The sequence below is a fragment of the Paramormyrops kingsleyae genome, chromosome 6, assembly GCF_048594095.1.
Source record: "Paramormyrops kingsleyae isolate MSU_618 chromosome 6, PKINGS_0.4, whole genome shotgun sequence".
Lineage (NCBI taxonomy): Eukaryota > Metazoa > Chordata > Actinopteri > Osteoglossiformes > Mormyridae > Paramormyrops > Paramormyrops kingsleyae.
The window spans coordinates 27,292,920-27,309,426 of record NC_132802.1 but is presented as its reverse complement, the minus strand read 5'-3'; the positions used below and the strand labels follow the sequence as shown (position 1 = coordinate 27,309,426).

General features: G+C 41.3%; 1 protein-coding gene across 1 annotated transcript; it reads right to left on the bottom strand.

The window, feature by feature from the left end:
• Window positions 1-11,898: 11,898 nt before the first annotated feature.
• Window positions 11,899-16,242, bottom strand: lmod1a (leiomodin 1a (smooth muscle)). The gene is made up of 3 exons (XM_023825607.2): window positions 15,856-16,242; window positions 12,731-14,221; window positions 11,899-12,035 (listed from the first exon to the last, which is right to left on the bottom strand). Exons 1-3 carry the CDS (start codon window positions 16,129-16,131, stop codon window positions 11,982-11,984), a joined length of 1,821 nt encoding a protein of 606 aa, XP_023681375.1. The 5' UTR covers window positions 16,132-16,242; the 3' UTR covers window positions 11,899-11,981.
• Window positions 16,243-16,507: the final 265 nt, after the last annotated feature.

Below are 16,507 nucleotides of genomic sequence, written 5' to 3'. Positions count from 1 at the left end.
GGGAGAAAAGGCTGATTTAACCCTCTGGGGCCTAGGGGTAGGAAACACACTTTCACTGACTGGGGCATGATCACACATTTCATCACACTTAATTCATGGCAAATAAATTATTTCTTATATATTTGTTTTGCCATTACACTCATCTTTATTTTAATATATATTGTAAATATGTCAGATTTTTGTTAAGTTTGAAATTTGACATCAAAGTATAGACATTGCAAAATGCAGTTTGGAACACTTGCAGAAACATTATAAAAGTACATAGTAAGCAATGCTGGCAGTTTGTTTTGATCCCAGATATCTGATCACCAAAGTCTTGGCTACATGAAGATGACTAAATGGTGTAGATGCAACATTAATTTGGATAAATAAATAAGAAAAACCTAACTCATGTAACTATTTCTGGCTCCTTTCATTGAATATGTAGCAACTTTCATGTGTATGAATGAGCCATTGTCACCTGGCCACGTCCCCAACCCCCTTTTATGGCGCTGAAGGGGATGTATCTGGATCGCGTTTCACCGTTGCGCTGTTAATCAAATTACCATGCGAATGCGATTTGAATACGCGCTAATGCGGCTATTTAGAATGTGAATAGCGATCTTCGGGTGAGAGCGGTACTACACGCCCCCGATGCAGGTAAAACAAAGTAAGATGACATGGTTTACTTTTTTGCCGATTTAACCTAATTAAAAAAACTTTAATACTTCCGACAATGGACGTTTTGAAAAGAAGACAGATTACGGATTTAGCCAGCGTTTTTTTCATGATTATACATTAAGATTTCAGCGAGATATTTATAAACTGAAATAGACGCGAAAAGTACGCGATGTCGTCGACGACATACTCGACCCCAAAGAGTTAAAAGCATATAACTAAGATCGGTGGATCTCATGGGAATATGGTCGATTTCTGATCCCCTCAAATTAACGTGATCGAGGCCGATCGATCGGTGCGCCGATCGATCGGTGCACCCCTACTGGTGATTTTATTAAAAATTCCAACATTACTACAGAAGCAAGTACACCTAAGACCACAAGAATCAGTCTCAGAGAGCCACTCTTTATAGCACCTGCCCCTTTCATGGAGACCCCTTTTTTGCATGTTTTTGCTTAATTATAGAGCACTGTTTGGATGTTTCACAGACGAAACGGCCATTGTAACTGCCCTGTACATAGTACACTGTAAACAGGTACTTCTGAATTTTTTCAGTATAGTTTTGGAGACATCTTTCCCCTTGGGCTTAGTTTGCTTGAATCTGCTTTTTCTGGCATTGCAAGGTCAGACTCTGAGCCTCTGATGACCAGGGGGGTATTCCAGAAAGCAGGTTATGTGACATACCCGGGTAAGTTTAAGGGTAAGTTAGTGGATAACCTCAACTTTCGGTTCCAAAAACGGAGGTTAACTTTCTGGGTATGTACGTAACCATAGCAGCTTACTCTCTGAAGATAACCTGCTACTGAGCAGGTTATGTTCCAGGGTAAGTTTGTAGCAGAAGGTTACTGAGCATGGCGTGCCCTTTTGATGACGATCCTGTGAACGTGGAGGCATAAATTATACAAGGTTTTTTTCGCCGGGAGAGAGTTATAAGACCGCGTATTGATGTCTTGTCATTTCCTAATGATTATTTGAAAAAGCGTTATCAGTTTTCAAAAGAATCGTTCATTTACTTAACATCTCTTGAAACCGCATATTGCAAATGTCACAAACCCAAACCGCGGGTCTGCGCTTAGCACAGAAAACATTCTGTGCATAGCACTTCGGTTTTTTGCGTCAGGGCATTTTTTGTACAATATGGGCGACGCAGAGCATATAGGAAAGGCAACTGTGTGTAGAGCCGTTCGCACAGTATGTCTGGTACTTAACGCTTCTTACACACGTTTATACAGTTCCCTGTCCATAAAGCTCTGCGTGTTATTAAAGAGGAATTCCACAGAGTGGTAGGTTTGTCCTTTGTAGTAAAATCTATGATGCATATTTAATATATAGTCATACTATTTATATCTATAGCCTACATGTATTCATCCTGCACACACACACACTTGATACTTCCCTATATGACTTTCTATTTCAGGGTTTCCAAATGTAATTTGGAATACATGTAATACATGTATAGTGACAATAAAAGGCATTCATTCATTCATTCATTCATAATTGGGTGCATTGATGGCACCTACATTCCTATTAAAGCTCCTTCAATAAATGAGGGAAACTATGTTAATAGATAGATAGATAGATAGATGTCTTTATTGTCACTATACAAGTACAGCGAGATAGCGTAGGAAATCTATTCATAGTATCAATGTGCAGGTAACTTGATTTTGTATCCTTAATTTTTTGCCTTGTTAAAATCATCAAACTCATTACTTTTTTCCACTAACTATAGGTAATCATTACAGGACAGTACAATGCTGGTTACCACTGGTTGCCCTCAGATGGGGTGAGGGGAGGTGGTGGTGGGCTCCCGCCAGTTAGACGGGCTTCAGCCTTTTTTCTATTAGCTACATGACAGAAAGAATATACTAAATCGTGTTTAATAAAGTTAAGTGATCGTGTAATCAATTACCTTTTTGCAGAATGTTTTTGTGTTTCATTTTGACTTGGCTCAAAGTTCTTCTGTCTCCAGAAGGATTACACCTTATTAAATAAGAAACCATATATTCCTAGTCGATACACATTGTTATTTTAACCTAAAGAAATGAATGGCAGGAAAAGTAAATGCTTTCATAGTGATTTAACAGTAAAAAGGATGCGGAAGGGTTATGTGTTTAATTATTTTGCATTATAATAAAAGGGGAGGCGATGTCAAATTTGCAATTTAATACACACGCATTTACTCTGTCCGTTATTTTTTGCTAAGCCAACTCTTTCTTTAGCCGATGCAGCCGTATTGCTTTTTTTCATTATTATTGGCTTGAATTCCTCATATGCGTGCATTAAAACTTCCAACTCCGCCTCTGTGAAGTATGCCGCTCTCTTTTTTTCACTTTGATTTTCCATTCTGACTCGTGAAATCGGCGATCAATTGAAAACGTCTTTATGTATGCACGGTGCACGCGCATTAACTCTGGGTAAGCAATAGGAGGTTGATTGAACTTACTCTTCTCAGGTGTTTTGGAACCGACATACTCATGGTATGCGGGTTTGGGGTATATCAACCCAGAGGTTAAGATTTACCAAATGGTAAGTTAACCAAGCTTTCTGGAATACCCCCCAGAGGGTTAACTTTCAAGCCACACACTCAACCCACTGAGCTATGGGGCACTCTAGACAAGGAAAACACACTAGGGCTAAGGGACAATGGACAGATGGAGTCGGATGGGCACAAGCCCTGACAGCACTTCAGCCACACCCCCTCATTAGGTCTCCCTTTCCAGAATATTGATTGTTTCTGGTTTCTCTTGTTTGGTCCTTATTTTACAAAAAAAAAAAAAAAAAAAAAAAAAAACGTTGACTGAATAAAGCCTTAGTTATTTTAATAAGCATGCTTTTTCAGTAAATGTTTGTTCTCGCTCATGTGCACAAACAAAAGTTCCGTGGGTCAGGGCTTTACCTTTAGGTCTGTGAAAGCAGACATAATTACGGTCAGGATCATGATGTGTATTCAGGCCCCAAAACACACTTAGGTGTTAACGCGCCATATCACGAAAAATGAGACAGAAAATAGACTTGTAAATTTTAAAGAAAAGACATTAACTGTTTTTGTTAATGTTTGAAGGTATAAAAAAAAAAAAAAAAAAAAAACTTTAGCTGCCTTTCTTAAACGGACAAAAAAAAATTTGCTCACCACTATTAATAGTTTATATGAGGATGGGTCTTTGCAACAGCAACATTCCTGTCAGTGTCAGAGATCCGGACGGTTCGGGCACGGGAGCGTGGCATGGTGCAGGCACAAAAAAGGGCGGACGACCCACTTGCAGCTCCAGGAAGACAAAACTGGGTTTATTAAACAAAACAGAACACACTACAAACACAAAACCAAAAGGACCACGGGGGGTCAAACACTAAAGGGAATAAACTAAGACTAAATATTACAAAAACAAAAACCAGGAAGGAAAACAGGACGCAGATCTAACCAAACCAAACTAACCAAGACAAGCAACAACCCACACATAGACAGACAAAAATGAACCACTGAGAAACTAAACAGAAGCAGGAACTAAAATACTAAAGGGGTAACGAGACTAACACAGGACAGGTGAGACTAATTAACAAAGACTAGGGAAACAGGGCACAGGTGAAACTAATAAACTCAAAGGAACTAAAAAACAGGGAAACTAAGAACTAACCAAGGACACAGGGAAACAGAAACCAACACTAGGGACTTTACCTGTTTAAGACACAAGCAGGGGCACAAGGAACAAAACCAAACCCAAGTACAAAATCAGACAAGAACTAAAGAAACTAAAATGAAACACTAGGGAGCGAAATACAAAAACAGAGGAGGCGGGATTCAAACACAGGACAGAAGGGTACACAGACAACCACATGCTCAACACATTGAGCCACATAACCAGACAGTCTTTGTTCTCCCCTGTTACCTAACATAAAGAATGGGATGACCAGCAACACCTGCTGGTCAAACAGGGAAGGGACACAGAAGGACCACAGCAGACCCTGACAGTCAGTCAATTATAACCTGCCAGAGAAACATCTGTTTCATTTATTTCAAAGCAGACACCTTGTGCAAAAGCTGTTTTGGCTCTGTCCTCAACAGAGCCAGCATGCTTATTAAAATAACTAAGGCTTTATTCAGTGAACGTTTTTTTTTTTTTTTTTTTTAAATAAGGACCAGGGGTTAAACGGGTCGCTATAGTCACTGCATTCTCACTGCAATGTAGATGAACGCTGACACTGTTGAATCTGGACTATGTGTCATTAACTATCAAGCAGGCTGCAGCACAATTACCATTGTCAACTTAACATGCTATTCCAGCAAGCATCTCAAATCAAGCTTGTACAGTAGATGATATAAGCAGGGCCCATGGGGACACCTTGTACAGTAGGATGTCTGACATTTACTGGAGAATGTCCTTATTAAAGGACATGTTATTCTTATTATGTTATTCTTTAAAGTTTTTAAAGTGTATTTGATGGATGATGCTAAATGCAACTTACTAGTTCCTATTAAACATAATTGAATAATCACGTCCACCTTCTTGAAAATAACAAAAATATATCCTAAATTCTTACCCCTTGCCTGATTCCACAATTCCTACCCCCACTTATGTGTCAACCCCCTCCCCCCCCCATCCTTCCATGGCTTGTGAGATAACAAAACACACTTTTGCCTGGCTGGTCATTTTTAGCAGCTATTTAGGTTCTTCCTCAATTCTTATTGCCTAAATGATTTATGTCACACTCATACTAATTTAAACAAAACGATTCTTACACATTTTAAGAAAAAACGTAAACTATATATGTCTGGTGTTTTTTGATTGAGCTTGATTATCAAACTCTAAAGGACAGTCCTTGGAGTGCACGCTTGTCCGGGTTTTGCTCTGTGTGTGTGTGTGTGTGTGTGTGTGTAGGGTGATCATCCTACTCCTAAAGTTAAGACTATATTTTATACTAATTTAAAATACCACATTTTTGTTTGCCTATTTAACAAATGCATCTAAAGTTTTTATACCTTTAAACATTAACAAAACAGTTAATGTCTTTAAAATTTACAAGCCTATTTCTGGTTGATTTTTTGCGATAAGACTTGTGAACACCTAAGTTAGTGTGCATTGGGGTTTGAATACACATCGCGATCCTGCTTTCACAGACCTGAAGTTCTAAAACTCTAAAGCCCCAGCCTCCAGGGTGTATGCTTATGTCCATACGTGTGAACAAATATTTAGTGAAAAAGCGTGTTTATTAAAATAACTAAGGCTTTATTCTGTTCAAGTTTTTAAAAATATGTTTTTGATGCTTGTTGCTAAATGCCGCTCACCAGTTCCTACTGTTATTAAATGTAATTAAATAAAACGGTCCAACTTATTTAAAATAAACTAACAAAATACAACTAAATTGTTTTATTCCTTAAATCTTATTGGTTTAAAAATTTATACTAGACCGCCTAAACCAAGACCAAGACACTACCAAGACCAGAGGGTATCGAGACCAAGACGACCAAGAAAATGGAGACACGGCAGCCCAACCAACATATGATGGCTGGATACAAGATGTTTTACGATGTATACCTCTTGAAAAGTTATGATTTTCATTTCAGGGGTCCTCCCATCTAGTACTTAAACAGCATCAGTCTTCTCTAGTGTAACAACCTAGTCCTTGATAAACCTCAGGACAGGGCCCCAAGTCTTATGAAAGGTCTTTAAGGACCCTCTGATTCTGGTGGCCGTTTAGGGAAATAAGGAAACAGCTTTTGCACAAGGTGTCTGCTTTGAAATAAATGAAACAGATGTTTCTTTGGCAGGTTATACTTGACTGACAGGAATGTTGATGTTGCAAAGACCCATCCTCATATAAACTATTAATAGTGGTGAGCAAATTTTTTTTTGTCCATTTAAGAAAGGCAGCTAAAGTTTTTTATACCTTTAAACATTAACAAAAACAATTAATGTCTTTTCTTTAAAATTTACAAGTCTATTTTCTGTCTCGTTTTTCGTGACCAAAGACCAAGACAGACCGAGTCAAGACCAAGACAAAGTCAAGACGAGACCAAGACCGAGACTGAAAAAAAAGACTCCCTTAACTTTTGTGTGCTGTTGAGGACTGACATGATGGGTACTGACTGGTCCCAAAGTCATCTGACAAAACAGCTAACACCTCCAACAACTGTCTAAAGGATGGGAAATATGTAACTGATTTCAATTATACTTCACTTGTAGATGAAATTGTAACATCAAATTGAAGATACACAATTATAAACTAGAAATTGCATCATATCCCATTGTAGTAGTACTAGCCAAATGACACTGTATGATATGAACGTCCCTGAAATGGATTAGGCCTGTTAGGTCAACACAACGTGATATGCAGATGTTATTTAAAAGTCAATGGTCACATTTATTTAGTCAAACAACACCATTTTAAGTAAAATACTGCAATCAAACAATATAAAGACATGCGCACACATCACATGACTCAAATGCAAACTACAAATACTATATACCAATACAAACTGCACATCAAATTGTGCATTAATAAGAATAAGGACAAGTGCTTAAAAGATTCTGACATCTTGATGTCTGCAGTGGCATGTGATTAAACATTTAACTAGGGCTGGACGATTTATCGATTTCAGATCGAAATCGCGATTTGAAACAACGCGATTAGCAAGTCGCAAAAATTGCGATTTAGGATATACATTATACAGCACGTCGGACCCAGGATTTAAAACTGCTGTGAGAATAGTTCTTTTTCTAACTTCGCTCGGTGTTTCACTATGGGAATCGCTTTGGGCGTGACCAACTACGGAAGCTCCAATGACACCACGTCCGTCTGTAATGGACAGGTCAACCTGCGACCAGGCTCCGCCCCTTCCCTATTAATGCGGTTGACCTCCCTGATGGCTCATCCGCGCAGTCTTCCCGTGAGGAACTAGAAGCTCCCTCAGCCAGGCTAGTAAGCTGATCTCGCTTAACTGATCGCAGACGGCCTGTTGTTGGAGTCCGTCGACGAACGCAATTTTAGCTCTAGGGCTGTAATGGGCTGAGTTATTCCCATGTTGAGAAAGTTCTTCTCGCTGTTCGGTCAGCATTGCCGGATTGGCTACTGCGTCAAGGCGAGCTATCCGTCAAGTCACTCGGTAAGCACAGTTTTACTACTGGTGTGGTTGTATCCACCTGTTGCGCGGGCTAAAAGCGTCAAGGCGAGCCTTCTGTGCCATTAGATTTGCGGGTTAACCGGCATTTCGCGCACGCTCCGAGTGACTCCCCTTTTCAGCCCGTCTGGATACGCGATGAACCGACAGACTAACGTGTCGTGACGAGTCTTTCTCGGTTCTACGCTTTCCCGCTGTCCGCCTCCTTCCCCTCAGTGCGCTATGTCAACGGCCATTACCCCCGCCAAAGGGCATGAGCTGAAACCTCATCCCACCCGTGTCCCGCGTCATGCGGAGCCACTATCTTGGGCAGGGAACCTCACCCTCTTTGCATAGTATGCATGGGCGGTAGTCACGCTCAGACATCGCTAGTGGACCCGCAGACTTGCGTCCACTGTACCTCGGTGCCGGAGAAAATCCGTGAGCGGAGGCTGAGAATGGCCATGGCTAACAGACAGGCCCCGGGCCCGTCCAAAGCCACTCCCCAGGCCACTATTACCCATCTCCCACGAGCTTCTACGAGCTGGGCGGATATGATGGAGACTGAATCCCCGGACTTGCCTCCTCTGTTTGAGGGTTTGCCTTCCCTAGAGGCAGGATGACAAGGACGCAGAGGGCAGCGCCGACTCTGACCTCCTCAATATGGGTGATATAGAGGAAGAGGAGGAGGATGACTCCACCTTCCCTGCCCCGACCCCCTAGCACGACAGATACAGGTTCTCAGGCAGACTGTAACCTGTATGAGGTCTGCAAGCGGGCAGGGGTTAAGCTGGTTATAACCTGGCCTGCAGCTCAGGATGCCGGGGGGGGCAGAGAGGGACCTGTACGATGGGAAGAGGCTCCCACCCAGGGGCGTAGCAAGCTTTTCAAAAGTGTGGGGGATGAATTACTTCAGCTGTTTTAATTGATTTAATATTGAAACTGTTTGTGATCAATATTCATTCAAACATCAATAGTTTTACTAATGAGGTTTCTGCTGAAATACATCTGAACATACTGTACCTTATCTGAAACTAAGAAAAGTAACATTCCTACTATACTGTACTACATGAAAGACACACTGCAGACTTCAAGTATTTCTCACATCCCTAACCAGCGAATTAAATAATTTAATTTATTATCTGTAAAAACAAAAAACATCGAAAAGGCATGTGATGTTTTAAAATATACGGCTTGTTTACCTCAAGAGCTTCGTAAAAAGACATGAAAACAACAGCGAAACCGTGTACAAATCAGCGCGCGACAGGGAAAACCTAGGGAAACTGAACTGCCCGGAACACCGGATTCGCCATTGACGACACCGGCTGGCTGTAAAGTGCGCGTCAACCGGGCTAGGCTCGAGGAGCATCTCAGCCCCAATAACAGCAGTTTTTTTTATTCACAGAACCGGCCAGTATAAGAGTAAGTTTCAAATTTAACTCACTCTCTCTTCGCAGCCTCAAAGACAATGATGGCGTGAATGCGCGATGGAGCTGGCGGGTAAGGTTTAAAGTATGGAACATTCCGAACAGGGGGCCGCGCGCTCCTTCTTCGGTTCAGTCTCTGTCCAGAGATGACCTTTAGATGTTTTTCTATTACACATTACACACGTAACATAAGACTATTTTCATGTATTTAAAAAAACTGTGATTTATCTACAACTATGTGTATAATACGCCCCCCGCACCAAAAAATGGTGTGACCCAGTTCGCTATATAAAAACAGGGATGCACAGCGCAAGCCTTTAATTTCCGTTGGTAATTTAATGTCGGTGTTTTCCCTTTAAGAGCGACTTTTAAAAGTTCTCCACATCATTTTAATTGCTTAATTATCCAAATATGTTGCATGCATTGCAGTGGAAAAACTGCTTTGTTTAAAGAGAAAAAGAAGATGCTTTATTTATATAGCACCTTTCACACATGAAATGCAACTCAAAGTACTTTACAATAAAGTGAAATGTGATTTTTAAAAGCTTTTTAAAACAAGGAAGTGATTCTGCTTCTCTGCTATGGGTATAATGTATTCCAAAGTTTCAATGTTGAAAACAGGACCCTTAGTCAACATTGATTCAATGGCTCATTTTCAACATAGAAATTGTTGTTGTTGTAAAAATGTTGATTTAAAGTTGAAGTTGTAACTTCAACCACAAAACAAACTTTCTGACCATAATTCAATGTTGAATCAATAACGATTGCTATCTGGGAAAGTACCTGGAAAACGGAGATGTAAATAATCATAACAACCATAAGTTCCCGCCTCCTCTGCACGAGCTGACCGATAAATATAACACACCAAGAGAGGCAAGACTTAAGGCAGAACAGCCAATCATCAGCCGGTGTCATGTTTGAGAGGGAGGGGAGAGGAGAGCTGAAGCGAGCGTAGACACAGAGCGCCCAGAGAAACGGAGGAGCGAATGCGAAGGCGTTTGTTCAAAACTGCGGGAAAACTGTAGAAAAAGTGTGGATGTTGAACCCTCTCACCGGGAAAAGTGTGGCCCACATCCCCCATGGGTGCGACGCCCCTGCTCCCACCTGTGCAGCCCTCAGCACGTCAACTCCTTCCTGCAGTTCCGGCTTGCATGAAGGAGATGAGTCGCTACTGGTCCAGCCATTTTAAGAGCAAGCTTGCCACTAAGGGCTTCTCTAAGCTGGAACTCCAAGGGATGGAGGAGCTGGGGCTGGCCAAACCCCCAGCGGTGGAGCCTTCAGTGGCCTACCACCTTCCACCGCGTGACTGCATCCACCTTCCAGAGGATGTACACTTATGCTGCACAGTCAGTGTGTTCTCTGAATGCAGTTACATTGCTATCTGCATATCAGGCGGAGATCCTGGAGGAGATGGGCCAGCATCTGGACTCGGGGGTGCCAAACCCGGTCCTTTGGGATGAGATTTGAGTGGTGAATGACTCCTCCCGTGGCGCAGTACAAGGCTGTGGCAGGGTGATGGGCTTGGCTGTATCAGGTGAGAGAGCCCTCTGTCTGCCTTGGGGGATGCCAAGAAAGCGGAGGTCATGGATGCAGCCTATGACCCCACCAAAGGTCTTTTTGGCCCAGCCCTGGATAGAATGAGGGAAACCAGCTCCCTCAGGAAACCGGAGGATGAGGCTTTTAACCTCTGTCTACCTCGCAATCAGCCACCTTGCTCCCCTCAGACAGCCAGATCCAGTTTTGCAGCAGCTAGGGCAAGAGGGAGGCAGGCTGGGGCCAGCGTCCAGCGTCCAGCTCTAGGTGGACAGCAGGCAGCTCAGCAGCCAAGGGCGGCTGACCTGGTGCCATGGGGGCATTTAAATGGGCTAAGCCTCTGTGCCTGTGATCGGAAGGTTACTGTTTCAAGTCCAGCCTTTGCACATCAGTGGGTCTTTGAGCAAGACCCTCAACCCCCAGGTCCCCGGGTGCTGCAATGAGTGGCTGCACTTTGTGGCTAACTTGCTCTCACTTACAAAGAACAAGATGGCAAGAAAGAGAATTTCCCCATGGTGAACAATAAAGTATTTATTATTATTATTAATGAGAAGGATCACAACAAAGAGCAAGAAAAGTGCAACACTGATGAAAAGTTTGGTGTAATTATCAGGTGTCAACAAAAATTTTGCATTTTTTCATGTTTAAGTAATTAATAGCAAAATATCATTGTTAAAGTGAATGACATCATCTTGATATATATTAGCTCTGGCACCCCAATTTACAAATTAAGCAATGCCTATCATAATTATAATAAAGAAGGTTCTTTGATTAAATACCAGTCTAAGAAAATAAGACGAATGGGAATTTTCTCTTGTGGCCAGCATCTGGCCATATTTGGCCAGAAAAAAAGCAAAAAAATCACCTTCTTTTGTTCATGAAATATTGGCATTATCAGCTTGATATATAATGTCTGTAATATATGTGTCGTCCTTCAGTCTTTCATTTAAATATTTTAACTCACAGTATATTAAACGTGCAAGCTCAATCAGCCACCATATGAGATGTCCAAGAAACATTGTTAAATACATTTATCCAAAAAACCTACGAAATGTCATAAATTAAAAGTTAGTAGTAGGCAACTCTTAAAACCGGTTAAAACCGGTGTTACACTTATTGACCTATTGATGTAACAGCCACAGCAGACATCTATGTTTCAAAAACAGTTAGCAACTTGGCCTGTACATTCCCTAACATATACCACATCCACACCGGCCAGTCTCCCCCGTAACTGGTGGATCACGGTGCTCAAACATATTTTCTTTTGTCTTCTATTTCTTCCCTTTCCCACTGTCATCTACCCCAGCTGGTTTGGCATCTGAAACCTGCAAAGATATCACTGTAAATATTCATAGTTAGGCCTATATTCATTGTGTTCATTTAAATTCAGGGCATTCACATATTTTAGAATCTATTATAACACTTTCTTACAAATGGAACATGTGTGATTGTGAAAATTTAAGGTGCATTAAGCTTTTAATTAATTTATTGCAGAAATATGGTGGTACTGTGCTCGATTCCCTTTAAAGATATTTTCCAATATCAGGCCAAGCAATAACAAGGACAGTCTAGGTCCTGATCATTCCCGGTATGGGATAGGGATGAATCCTTCCTGTACTGTCTTGCTTTTTTATGCCGAAAATGGTAATGGAATCACAACCCTTTACAGAGAGAGCCATGTTATTCCAAGCTCTAATTACTGTGGTTGATTGCTGCTATGTATTAATCACTGCTATGTCCTGCTGTTATTTCCTGACAGCTAATATATTTGCATGCTTCACAGGCACACCTGTTTCCCTACCATCGACGTATATTCCATGACTTTTGGTAGGACTGTATGAGGTATACTAACCCTTATATACTGGGTATATTATGTTAAAGATACTGTGAAAAAGAAGTGAACCACAAATTCAAACAGGTCTCTAGCCACTTGGATTCTATGACAGTTATAAAGCGAAAGACCATTATTTGTCATTTTCTGAAAACCCCTTCCTGTCCTGTTGCATAATTTCTTCATTACCTTTTTGAGTTTATACAAATTGCTGCTGCGAATTGAGGCCAGTAACTGGTCCCTTGGATTCCTCTCAACGCCTTGGTCGCCACTTTGATTGTCCAGCTTCCTCTCTGAGCTGGGCCTCAGAAACTTCCTCAGAAGTTTACCGTCCAGTACAGGGGCAGGCGGGGGCTGTGTCTGATATATTGTAGGTTCAGTTTTTGTGTCACTTTTGCTTCGGTCTTTCTTCCTGGGAGTTTTTTTCGGTGAGGAAGAAGGTGACAACTGCAGAGATTTGGATGAGTCTTTGGGGCAAGCTTTCTGAAGGCCTTCTGTCGCTTCCGACTTCTCAACCAGTCCCTTGTTCTGAGCATCGCACTGGGCCTGCTTCTGGTCTCTCAGGCGCTGCTGCCGTTGACGGTCCATGTTTGTACTAAGGATGCTGGTTACAGCCATTCGAGGTCCTGGCAGTTGAAAGTGATAGCCCAACTTAAGCAGTGTGGTGTTTTCCCTCAGCACTCCAGCCATTTCCATTTCAGTCTTACCTCCACAGATGTGCCGCTGGTTATGGAAACGCAGCTCTGTGAGGGTGATATTGTGTTGCAAGGCACTGATTAGTGCAATGATGCCCTTGCCTGTGAGATGGTTTGAGTCCAGATTGATACTGGTCAGGGTCTTGTTGCTGCATAGAGTGTTGGCAAGAGCACAGGCTACATGGTCATCTGCTCGAGTGTTTGCAAACGCTAAGGTTTTGATGTGAGTATTATGTCGCAAAGCTTCAGCAAACTGTATGAGCATTTTTGGCTTGATGACTCCCGAGTTGTTGACGTTAAGTTCAGTCAACTCTGGAACATTTTTGTGCACCTTCTCTAAGAGCTCGTCAAGCTTGCTGCTTTCTTCTTCTTCTCTTTCTTCTTCCTCTTTTTGCTTCTCAGTCTTCACTTCTGTACTGCTAACCTCTTCATGTACAGTAGATGTTTGAGATTCGTCAGCTGATTTCTCCTTCCTCCTATTTTGTTTTTCATTTAGTTTGTCATCCTTCTGCAAGATGGTTTGTTCCACATCTTGTCTTGCCATGTTTTTCTCACTGACTCTCCTGTTTTTTGGTTGGTCAGGTGCGTCTTGTAGTTGGGACGCCTCATTCATTCTACAAATTGCTTTTTTCTTATCCCTTTCCTTGTTGCCTTCATGCACATTTTGATCCTGCTGTTGGGAGACTTTCGTTTTGCTCTGAAGTCTTTTCTCATGTGTCTTGCCCTCCTCTTTTCCCACTGTTTCAACCCCCACCCCAGTTTTCAACTTGCCACTGCTCTGCACTCTCCTTAAGTTACTCAATGAGCTTAGGCAGCTGTCACTGGAATCCTTTGGCCCCCACTGGTTCATGTGCTCTATCTTCTGCCTGGATTGACTGTGGTCTTCCAGTGCAACTTCTGTCAAGCCACTAAAGCCTGGACCGTCCTGGCTGTCGGATATGCAGAAGCTTCTGTCTTGGTTCTGTCCTGTGTTCTTAGCCTCTTCCTGTTTTGTAAAAAGTACAGGTCAGGTCAGGTTGGGGAGCATGTGCTGATGCAGCGTGTTGCCGCACCCACCACACAGCGAAACCCCCCAGGCAGATACACGGTCCAGTCCCACCCTCCGGAAATGGCCACGAAATGTACCACAAAATTAAAATATCAAAGAATGCTTGAATAGTGATGATTTTGTGATCAGAGTTAAACACTTAAAATGTTACATGATCCATTGCTCTGCGGTGAAGTGGCTCAGATATGTCACCTGGTAAGGACTCCTCTCTATTTCAGTGGGCAATAGTTACATGCCATGCTGCATAACAGGTTTACATGTGTAAATTTAAGGAAGTTAGCAGATATTTACAGACCCAGAACACTGATATGCTCAAGTATACAAACGTATAACGTTATATTCTTGCATAGATTATTTCATAGTGGATGATGCTGAAGATATCATTATAAATGTATATTAAATATTATCATATTTTTAATATACATTCTCTACTTCTACAGTTAAATGTTACTGATGAAATGCTGCTAGAAATTAAAAAGAGTATTCTTGCATATCGATTGAAAAGGAAACATAGCTATAATTCATAGCAGTAAGGCTCACTTGCATTGCAGTGAGTTATTTTTAATGGTTGTTTGTTGAATAAAAAACTAAAGCATTTGTTTGCTAGAACAAATAATGTTGCCTGGCAACGCAGAGTGACGAGGCTCCTGTGTCTGACTGGCATTTTGCTAGTTTGGATGAACTGTCCACAGCCGTCCTCTGGACCCCTTTCAAGCAAACAACAACAACATCTCTCAATCGAGATCCTGCACCAGTGATGCCATGGTGGGGGCTTATGTTTCTGTTTCTGAACCACCTGCAGATGTCTGGTAGTTCAACTGGTAACATCAATTTGGATAGGTCGAGATGTAGAAAAGTATGATTGCATAATATCGCACAAACTGCATTGAACAACTATGTATGCTACACTGAGAAATGTCTGCATGTCTTGCTGTTTAAATAAATAGTTGTAGTAAAATTAATATCGTGATAATTACAGTGCTTTAAAGCCTGATCCAAAATAAGCAGTGTTTAATGGACAAACATGTCACTTTACTAATGCCTCGCTGTTCCATAAATAGATGTGTGAAATGTACTTTGCAGGTCAGCAATTAAGACAGTAGGTTTAGTATGGCCATAAAAGCCAAAAGTACATATGTTAAATTCAGGCAATAAACCAATTATTTTAAATTGCCACGAGGAATGGCCATGAATAATAACTAGACCAACCTCAGGCAGTAATTGTTGCAGGTCACATGTTGGGAAATGTAAAAAACTGAATTTGACTAACAGCCTAAATCTAGTCCTATTGGCTCCCAACATCAAAAACTGCTTCTAGTGATATCTCAAGTCTGTAACTCTCCACAGCCCAAATTCCACAGATAACACAAAATGTAACGCTTCAAATATTATGAAGCATAACAATGTAAGATCAACCGATCTTCCTCAAGAATTAATAATATGTTAACCTGTAAAAGGAAGTTAATATCCTATATTAAAATACTGACCATTTAATATTTTATTATTCACTATATCACATAAGGTGCAGATAATTAGCAATGCAATCAAATACGTTTTTTAGAAGGTGATACCTTGGAAGACAATTCTCTCTCAATGAGTTTCTTGGTCTCATGCTCACAAAAGTCCAGCAAGGCTTCCCTGTTGTAGAACGTTGATGGTTCTTTTTCTGTCTGGTTCCGTTGCCTGAGACCAACTGGAACATTTGGGTCAGGATCGATCATTGTGAGCTCATTCTCCAGTTCCTCTACCTCCTCAGGTGACAGATTGGCGAGTAAGTTGTCAATATCAAGATCTTCACTCATTTGTCGCCTAGTCTGAACTATTCCCTGTTCTTTGCTTATAGACATGATTGTTGCAAACAGTAACTTCCTAAACAGCAGAAGGAGTCTCTTTTATTCAGTATATTCAGATTGTTTTTTAGCAAAGTTTAATCTCAAGACTGATTTGTGCGCAGTCAAGTTACATTGCTAAGGAGGCAAAGAGGAGTGCGCATTGTGAAACTCAGACATGCTTGTTCATTTCTTGAAACCATCTGCAAGTGCATGCCCAAATTTAGTTCTGAGTATTTTAACCTTAGCCAAGAGGGAGAAGTAAGAATAGAACCATAACAGTTGTTGGGGGTCTCCTTTTCTAATTAACTACGAGGCTTCTTTTAAGTGAATGTCAAACATTAAAAGATTATGAAAATTCAAGTTGATAGCTCGTGGGTAATTCACTTTAAAA

What these genes read in the sequence shown, in the direction of transcription:
- lmod1a (XM_023825607.2), bottom strand. Translation starts at nt 16,131, where the DNA reads ATGTCTATAAGCAAAGAACAGGGAATAGTTCAGACTAGGCGACAAATG. An exon ending in AGAGAGAATTGTCTTCCAAG is followed by an intron (nt 14,222 to 15,855) that starts GTATCACCTTCT and finishes TTTACAAAACAG; the next exon opens with GAAGAGGCTAAGAACACAGG. An exon ending in ATTTGTATAAACTCAAAAAG is followed by an intron (nt 12,036 to 12,730) that starts GTAATGAAGAAA and finishes ATATCTTTGCAG; the next exon opens with GTTTCAGATGCCAAACCAGC.